General features: G+C 42.1%; 1 protein-coding gene across 4 annotated transcripts; it reads right to left on the reverse strand.

Moving 5' to 3' along the window:
- Positions 1-393: 393 nt before the first annotated feature.
- On the reverse strand, positions 394-8,335 carry LOC115146403 (heterogeneous nuclear ribonucleoprotein Q-like). Of its 4 annotated transcripts, none has more exons than XM_065004318.1 (12): positions 8,228-8,335; positions 6,743-6,902; positions 5,885-6,003; positions 5,359-5,466; positions 5,138-5,251; positions 4,719-4,895; positions 4,480-4,615; positions 3,478-3,683; positions 3,119-3,268; positions 2,896-3,017; positions 2,346-2,710; positions 394-1,703 (listed from the first exon to the last, which is right to left on the reverse strand). In XM_065004318.1, exons 2-12 carry the CDS (start codon positions 6,888-6,890, stop codon positions 1,678-1,680), a joined length of 1,671 nt encoding a protein of 556 aa, XP_064860390.1. In that variant the 5' UTR covers positions 6,891-6,902; positions 8,228-8,335; the 3' UTR covers positions 394-1,677. The 4 variants fall into 4 exon arrangements, with proteins under 4 accessions (XP_064860390.1, XP_064860389.1, XP_064860391.1 ...); XM_065004317.1 differs by lacking the exon at positions 8,228-8,335 and adding an exon at positions 8,010-8,198; XM_065004319.1 differs by lacking the exon at positions 8,228-8,335 and adding an exon at positions 8,010-8,196 and having other exon boundaries at positions 2,373-2,710.
- Positions 8,336-8,978: the final 643 nt, after the last annotated feature.

Consider the following 8,978-nt stretch of genomic DNA (forward strand, 5'->3'; position numbering starts at 1 on the left):
GGGAGTCGGTCTTCGCCATGCTTGTCACCTCCGGTTCATTATGGGATCACGCAACATTGTTGGCCGTTATTTTTATAGCCTATATGTAGATATCACCTTTATCATAACGATGAAGATACACAATATTCTAAAAGCAAAGCATCTCTACAACGCTCATTTCATGTTTCAGCAGGCTGACGACAAAAACCGATGTGTCACTGCCAAGTACTGATTAACGTAATGATTCAATTGAAATCACAGGACAGTACATGTGCCTCTGGTTGAAGAATCCCTGCGTGAGAAAGTAGTGCTTACTGTGTTGTGTGAATCAGAAAGGATGTTACAATTCTATGCTATAATCAGTGCATAACTGAGATGGTTCAACAGAAAGTCATACAGAGAGTAAGACACAGATAGAAATCAAAAACTTTATTACAAAAATAAGTTACACTCACCTCCATTTTACAGTATAAAACAATTTATTTGCAGGAATGCAAAAAACGTTGTTGGCCACCAACAATGGTTTAAAACTGCTAACATCTTTTCAAAAGGTGGTTGTAATGATTTTATTGAGGGAGTTAACTGTGTACAAAACCGGATGAATAGTTCGGTATCCTTTTTGCTATACATGGAATACAAATCATAGCTGCAGTATCCCTTTGACCACAATGACAACGATCCCCCACCCCCCTGAAACAGCTACAGGCACACGGGCAATTCATTTCAATCAAGTGGCTTAACTAAATAGTAGCTGGCTTAGAGTTAGAGGGGGACTGTTCAAGATTTCACATGATTGGGACATTTCTTTTAAACTAAATGGGGTCGGGGGAGGTGTGTAACTGACTGAACATAATTATGTTCTATTCTTTTATTTTATAAATCCATTGGAGTGGCAAAGGGACACTGCAGGGCTTTTTCAAAGACAGTTAATGCCTTCGTTGATGTTCAAGCCTTTACAAAAGTAACATTTTCCAAACTATACAACCAGTAACTACAATAATCTGAATAAGCAAGGCAGCTAATTCAGTTGAAAATAGGATAAAAGCAGGGCTTGTTCAGGCTCATCATATGCAATTATTTTGCACGGCCAGTTTGACTGTTTGCAGTGTCAGAACTGCAACAAAATTACTATATTACATTAAGTACTTTCGGTTGTTCTGCTGCTCTTGTGCATATTTTGTAGGAAACAAGCCCTGCTTTCATCAATATAGTTTCCCTATTTACAGTACAGGCAGGGTAGTTTAATCCTCTGTACTGAGGTAGTTAACCAACCCTTTAAAAGACAAGTTCTGAAAAGAACCACTTTCCTGGAATGCCTGACTTATCCATGCCTGGTGGTCACACCCAAAACCTGCAGATGTTCTCTTCAAACATCCAAATCAAACGATTAAGATTAACATGGATATTCCGACAATAAAAATTCCGATTAGCACAAAAATATACAATAGCATCAAGCTCCTTTGAGCCACTTCAAACTAAAACTTAAAAAGTGCAAATTCTTCAATAATTATCTAAAATGGCATTGGGGGAGGGGAGGGGTGTGTGTGTCTAAATAATCTGGTGATTGTTTAGGTGGCAGTTTGGGGGAGATGCTTCTGTAAGGCTGGAATATTGGACCATTTCGCTGACTTATCCATCCGTATCCTTTGCCGCTTCTGGTGTAACCCAACACAGTAGGTCAGTCTTCATAGTGACAGGTCAGGATCGGCCTCGAGCCCTTTTCCCTGTTGGCCAAGCAACAGATACAGAATATAATCATCACTAATGACATTCAATCATTTAACATTATATAAAACTAGTTCAGGGTAATCCTAATATGCGGATTTAAATATATGCTAATCTAAATATGCAGAGGAACAGACCTTTCAGAGTTGGTGCTCTGAAAGGTGACATCAGTCAAGGCAGTTGTCTTCAAATGTTGAGAATAAGCATACTTTTAGTCATGTATATAATAACCTAAAATGTCCAAAGTGTCCAATCAGATCTTAGCGGTAAACTATCAGCGTAACCAGAGTTACTCCAGGATAGAATATAAGTATTTCATCATTTGGACATAAAGCTAAAGACATTTGCGTACATAACATTTTTCCAATTTAATGTGAGGGACATCTAGCCCAGCTTTCAAAAGTAAAAATAAAAATGGGTCCATCTGTATGACTGATTCCTTACTTTTCTAGGCTTCTCACACACCTTGGGTCAATTTATGCCAAATAAGGAAGACAAATGCAGGTAAAAAATAATATTTGTATAAAAAGGTAATTCAAGTTAAGGGGGAAGAAGTCCTGTCCAAATAGTATGTTTGCATTTAACATATAGCTGATGGCAAAGATTTGCTTTGACTATTAACACAGCTAGTCCCCATTTACCCAGTGCCCCTTTGGTCCCCTGCACACCTCTGCTTGATCCAGGTCCACTTCCTCCTCGCTGGGAGAAACCCCCTAGTCTGCCCCTGGGCGTGACAGCTCCACGGCCCCGGGAGGATAGGACACCACCACCACGGGCTCCGCCTCGGGATCGTCCTCGGCCGGGAGATTGGAAGTCCTCATAGCCATAGTAGGGGTCTTCATAGCCGCCCCGGTAGTTGTGGTAGTCGTAGCCATAGTAATCGTAGTAATCGTCATAGCCGTAGTAGTCAGGGGGGTAGGAATAGCCACCACGGCCGCCGCCTCGTCCTCTGCCTCTTGTGGGAGGTGGCATCTGGGGTGGGCCGTAGAAATAGTAATCGTCATACCTGTGAAGAATGGGTAGGCAAGAGGATATGCACTTGTTTAGTAACCATACAGGACACGAGAATTTTATGTTTTTCATGTTTTAAACTTCTGTTCAGTCACTCAAGAGAACTCAATGATGAAAGGCCGCCCAACAATGTAACTATAATGAAGGTCTCGAATAACTGCAAATCAATGGTTTGCTTACATTTGTGTTTTAGCCGCTTGCCTCTGGGCTTTGCGTTCTTTCCTCTTCTGATCAGGTGGCTTGGCGAAGACTATTTCAATGTGCTCTCCCTCCAGGTCTTTCCCATTCAGGTCGGCCAAGGCCTGTCAAGATGCAAGTTTAATATCTATTCAAAAAAAATTGCAATTTTTACCACAATTTCGTGATACTCTCATTAGAGAAATATAAAGACTCCAGCCTGTACCTTGACTGCTCCGTCTCTCTCCTCAAAGTGGATAAAGGCATAGTCTTTTAGCTTCTTCACCCGCTCCAACTTGCCAAACTGACTGAAGGCCTTTTCAAGTATTTCCTCCGTTACAGTACTCGCAAGGTTCCGGACAAACAGCACTTTCACCTGGGAGGGGAAAAGTAGTGGTGGGTTATCAATCCCGTAAATCCGTTTCTGGCTCTCAGACACGGGTGGTTACCTCTATTCTTACTCCTTGGTCAACAGCCTCCAACACAAATCAGTGTTCGTCTACAAGTTTATGGATAGACAGAACAAAGATCAAATCACAATTTATTCACAAGCAAAATGAGCCATGTTATCTTTGCTCCCCATACCTTGGCCATGACTTCAGGATCAGGGTCTTCTATGGGGTCGGCCCACTCCACAGTCACCACATTCCCCCACACCTTGACCTTGCCACTCATCAGCCTGCGGCGGGCCTGTGCTGCAGTTTTGTGGTCTTCGTATTCCAAGAAGCAAAAGCCTCTGTTCTTTTTCTTGTCATCTGGCTGATGGTACAGTATGACATCGTTAAGACCCTCTGTTGAAAGAGGGGCAGAAGGGGAAAGGCATAAAGGGTATCCTAGCTGAACAGTGACCAGTGCACCAGACAGCTCGCTCTAGCTCCTCCATATGCAATGCCAAGTCAAAACATTTAACTCTGAGTACCTTACTGAAAAGCATACAACAGTTGGCACCAGAAGAGAATATTTCACATTCAAGACTTTATGCAATCAAAGAATGTTCCCTTCAGTTTACTCAAAACATTTAGTGTCTCCTTTATTTGACACAGCTGTTCTCTTTGGACATTAGTCTCGAGAGACTGTTGATTTGTGCCCAGTCAAGTGTCCAGTCAGATCTTAGCGGTAAACTATCAGCGTAAACAGATTTACTCCAGGGTAGAATATATGCATTTCATCATTTGGACACAGAACCATCACATTGGGAATGAACTATTACATTACAAAATATAGCCCTCACATAACTCTTAACTCAGAATAAACGCAATCTAACACACTAGTGCAGGCCTGCCAATCCTTGTCCTGGTGGGCCCAAGCACTGTTTTTCATCCTCTTCTAATCAGGGACAGATTCAGACCCGGGACACCAGGTGAGTGCAATTAACTGCCAGAAACAAAAAACAAAGGTGTTTTGGCCCTCCAGGACCAGGATTGGGCAGCCCTGCTCTAGTGCTTGATCATGATTGGTGCATTCAGTGATAGTAAGGCAACATCTACAGACAGTTGTCAAAGTTACTGCTAAGCCAAGGAAACTATCACTTTTGCCAAGACAACATGACTGGCCCTTCAAAATGTCCAGAGGATCATTCAACCTTACCTGTGACTTTAGCAAACTCTTCCACAATCTGATCTTTTGTTTTACTCTTGGGGATGGAACCAACAAACAGTCTATTATTGGCCACAGAGATGCACACGCCAATATGTTTGCCGGGTCGAATTTCATTGTTGTTACACTGTGGGGAGAGGATAAGAGAGTTCATGACATGGTTGGGTGGGCTTAAATTCTCCATTCCTACTGTTCTGTCAGGAGAGAAGTTTACCACAAGTGTTTCATACCAGCTTGACAGCCTCCTGTGCCGCCTCTTTAGTGCAGAAAGTGACAAAGGCGTAACCTCTGTTGAGGCCACTGAGTGGATCCATCATCAGACGCAGGTCCCAAATGGGCCCAGCTTTCTCAAACAGAGGTACCAGCTCATCCTCAAATAGATCTCTGGGGATCTTGCCAACAAAAATCTGAGATGATAGCAAAATGGAGGTTATCTTGGTGTGAAAGAAACATTGTTAAAATAAATCTCCAAAATACAGAATTAATGTGTCCAGTCAGATCTTAGCGGTAAACCATCAATGCAACTGAAGTTACTCCAGGAAAAAGTACATGATTTCATCATTTGGACACAGAATGCAGAAACACCATCCACACTGAGGAAAACTATTACACACTAATCGAACACTATTTAAATATTGTAGAGACATACCTCTGTACCGATCGTGGGCTGTGTCCCTGAGTGATCCGACTCCGGGGGAGGACCTCCATACTTCCGCTGACCCGTTGTCACGTCAAGTGTGTAGCCAGTTCTCTCCAGCAGGGCCTGTTCATTTAAATAACATAATTCAGGTCAAACACACTCCAGAGAACAACTGCACGTCATAAAATCTCTACGACCGCTTATTTCAAGAATATTTGTTAAACCCATACTTTGATTTTGGCCTCATCTGGTCCTTTGCTGGAGTCTGAGACTTTGGTCCCCTGTTTCTCCCTCTGTCTGTATGTCTTCATAACTCCACAAAGAAAGGCACTTTTGTTCTGTTGAGTAAAAAAAATAAAAAAATAATAATAAATACATATACTTTATAGCAGTGTTTCCCAACCCTGGTCCTCAAGTACCCACAACAGTACATATTTTCATTGTAGCCTGGACAAACACCTCATTTAGCTCATTCAGGGCTTGATGATTAGTTCAGAAGTTGAATCAGGTATGCTACTTCAGGGTTACAATAAAAATGTGTACTTTGGGGGTACTCAAGGACCAGGGTTGGGAAACACTGCTTTAGATGGTGAAATGGCAGCATTTCATTTAAAGACGCACAGTGCAGTCTAATCATTTACATTTGAGTCATTTAGCAGACGCTCTTAACCAGAGCGACACAGTAGTGAGCATACATTTTCATACTAATTATGCAGTTGACCCAACTTCTACTACGCCGCCCCCCTCCAAACATACCTGGACATGTGAGAGGTCGCTGTCCTTGAACTGCAACAGAACTTGCAGAGCACCTTCTTCGTTGAACTCTTTCAGAGCCTCGATCGCTCTATCATCTAAGTCACTGTGAGATACTAAACCTGAGGAGACACCAGAAAACATCCATTACTAGCAGGAACAGAACTACGGGATATCTTCTCAAAACGGATCTAGCCGCAATGCATGTTTGGAGGTATCAAAGTTCTTGTTTTTGTGGCTATAACTGCGTTGGGGATCTCTGAAATTTTGAATAATGCAGTCATACTTCAGATAACATTGTCAGAATGTTTTTTGACAAAGTGCATTGAGTAACAGCACCTTCAACCCTTGCAGAACTAATCACAACAGATGTGATGTAACGGTCCTCTGCACTGTGCGTTCCTAATGAGCGTGTACACATTCTGCTCTTGGAAGACCCATCACCTGTCCCAGCCACCGACAGCTGCTGCCATTGTTCTTGCATGTGCCCATCTGGCTGAATTCTCTGCCTGAGACTGTACAGAGAGACCTCCGCCGAACTGTGGCCTAACTCGCCGCTCATCTGTGCTGATACACTTGAATTCTTAAACACAACACTGGCCGTGTCGCCAGTGGTCTCTGCCCAGATGTACCTCTAAGACAACGGAAATGTAGACATGACATTTATTTCACACCGATATTGGTGGTGTCCAAATTCTCTTTTGTCATAACACTGCAGTACCCATTTTGGTAGGAAACCACAAAAAGTTGCTTGAGGATCCCAATTCCCACATTCAAAATGTAATGTAATACATGACAGCACATGCAATAGCAAAATTTTAATTATGTATACAAATATGCTGGGTATTCAGTGTGCCTTACCTGCTATGTAAATTTCATCTAGTTTTTCAGCAACTTTCTGTGGTAAACCAGCTTCTAATAAAGTCTGGAAGTGTTCAGAATGGGTAACTGCAGCAGTGGTATCCATTGGTTCTTCTGGACCATTTCCATTAATATGTTCTGTGGCCATGTCTCCAGAAATCTGTGCAAATGCAATGAGCCAAATTAATGCTGGGTCAAGTGCAAGGCTGTTGAGAGCTTTTGGGGGATGTCATGTTCAACAGGCACACATGGGTCCATGTGGTCCCTTACAGTGGAATCAGGTCACATTTTAATTACAATATTTGATTTTGCATGTCTATCAAATTTGATAATGCTGACACTTATGAAGCTAGGCTACATGGTAAAACGTGTGTACACGCAATTACACATTTCCCGCCTTTGACTAGGTTTGAAGAACACATTTGCACAACACGCTAACTAACATTTACAAGGGCTTGGCCTGATTGCTAAATTAGTCTACTGATTGCTGACTTCAGCACAAACTAACGTTATAGTTGATACACGTGTTCCTTCGGCAGTGTAACTACCACCAGTTTCCGGTAGCTAGCAAGCCGGTCAACAAGCATGTGTACAGGAGTATACTACGTGGTCGACTAACTATTAACAATGGTTATAACAAATGCTTGATACGTGGTCTCAAGCCACTGACGCTGTATTCACTAGTAAGCAAACTTAGCGAGCATTAATGTAAGTCAAATTGAACTCCCGTTATTTCAGTTCATCTATCTATATCAACCAAAAACGCATAGTTAGCATTGTGGCCTAACGTTAGCCAACATCAACTAGCTAGCTGCGTTATCCAAATACTGTATATAGCCCAACAACTTAACGTTAGCTAAATAATAGCATGAGGTACTAACTAGCTAATGATAGTCCTCACGCTGTCAAGTCGCAATAACAAACCTTACTAGCTAAGCATGCCAGTTTGCTACGTTGGCGGGATGAAATGAAATGTTTTATTAGCCAACATTGGTTAGCTGAAGAACTAGCTCGCGAGTTGCATTAAAACTATGGCAGAAGGCAATCCTCTTGAAGTTTGCACGCTCACGCGTTACTGATAGCTCCTTGGCAGGCTGGGTTAACCACGGGCTGGGCTAGCCCGTGACAATGAACATGTGTCATTCCTGATCTGTCAGAATTAGCTCACTTGGCTAAATTAGCTATCTAGCAACATTAAAAACATGATAGCTCATATGTAACTTGCTGGTTGACATAATTTGGCTCGAATGTCATAGGTTGATGTTACCAGCATCTTTGGTTTAACAGAGGCCTTCTTGTAGTATGCTAGCTAGCTTCGTGGTTTGTCAACGTGCCGCCACATAGGGAGAGTCCATTTTCAAAAAGCCGGTCTGTAGAACCCGTCCCAACCACCAGTTTCCACATTGTTTGAAACACCACAAGCTCACAGACTTTAGCTATACATTGTACTATGATCACGTGACCAGTTAGTAGTATTCATCATACCTGCCGATGGATCACCAACTTGTATGGTGTTGATTGTTTCGGAAGGAAAATGTGAGAATTAAAAGAGGAAAAAGTGTAAAAACTCCCGGCACTGGTCCGGCTCCACTCATTCACTCTTGAGGATGTAAAATGGCTGCCACGTTCACGCGGTTTCTACTAGTTACCACAGCCACAAAGTAAACATTATTTAAAAATGGCTTTCGTAAACATTAATTAAAATAAAAAACTGATTTTGGGGTTTAATTTAAGGTTAGGGTTAGACATCCGGTTAGCACTGTGGTTAGGTTTAGGTTCAAAATAACATGTTAAGAATATTAATTATAGAACAAGGCGGGGTTTAAGACTTTGTGGCAGTGGTAACTAGCGAATACCCGTTCACGCCGCGAGTTTTTTTTCTCATCGATGGGGTTTCTTAGACACCCATGCACGGGCTTGTCTAGTAGAGTGGCAGATGATCAAGGTTTTGTATGGAAGGCAATTCCCTCCACGATTTTTTAAAACGTCGATAGCTACTGTCTAAACATTGACATACTAACTAAACATGTCGAGATAGCTTCTTCATTTGTAGCATTATGTGGCGATTTCCATCTTTCCATGCTGCAGAGATCAACACAGCAGGGCTGCCAGCAGAAGAGCTGGCATATGCCCCAACACTTTGGATTCAGTTTAATACAAAACATTGACAAGCGTTGATTAAAGGGACAAAATACTATTGAGACTGATTTGTCACATGATTTGCCAACTCGTGCAC

This window comes from Oncorhynchus nerka, linkage group LG18, assembly GCF_034236695.1.
Source record: "Oncorhynchus nerka isolate Pitt River linkage group LG18, Oner_Uvic_2.0, whole genome shotgun sequence".
Taxonomy (NCBI): Eukaryota; Metazoa; Chordata; class Actinopteri; order Salmoniformes; family Salmonidae; genus Oncorhynchus; species Oncorhynchus nerka.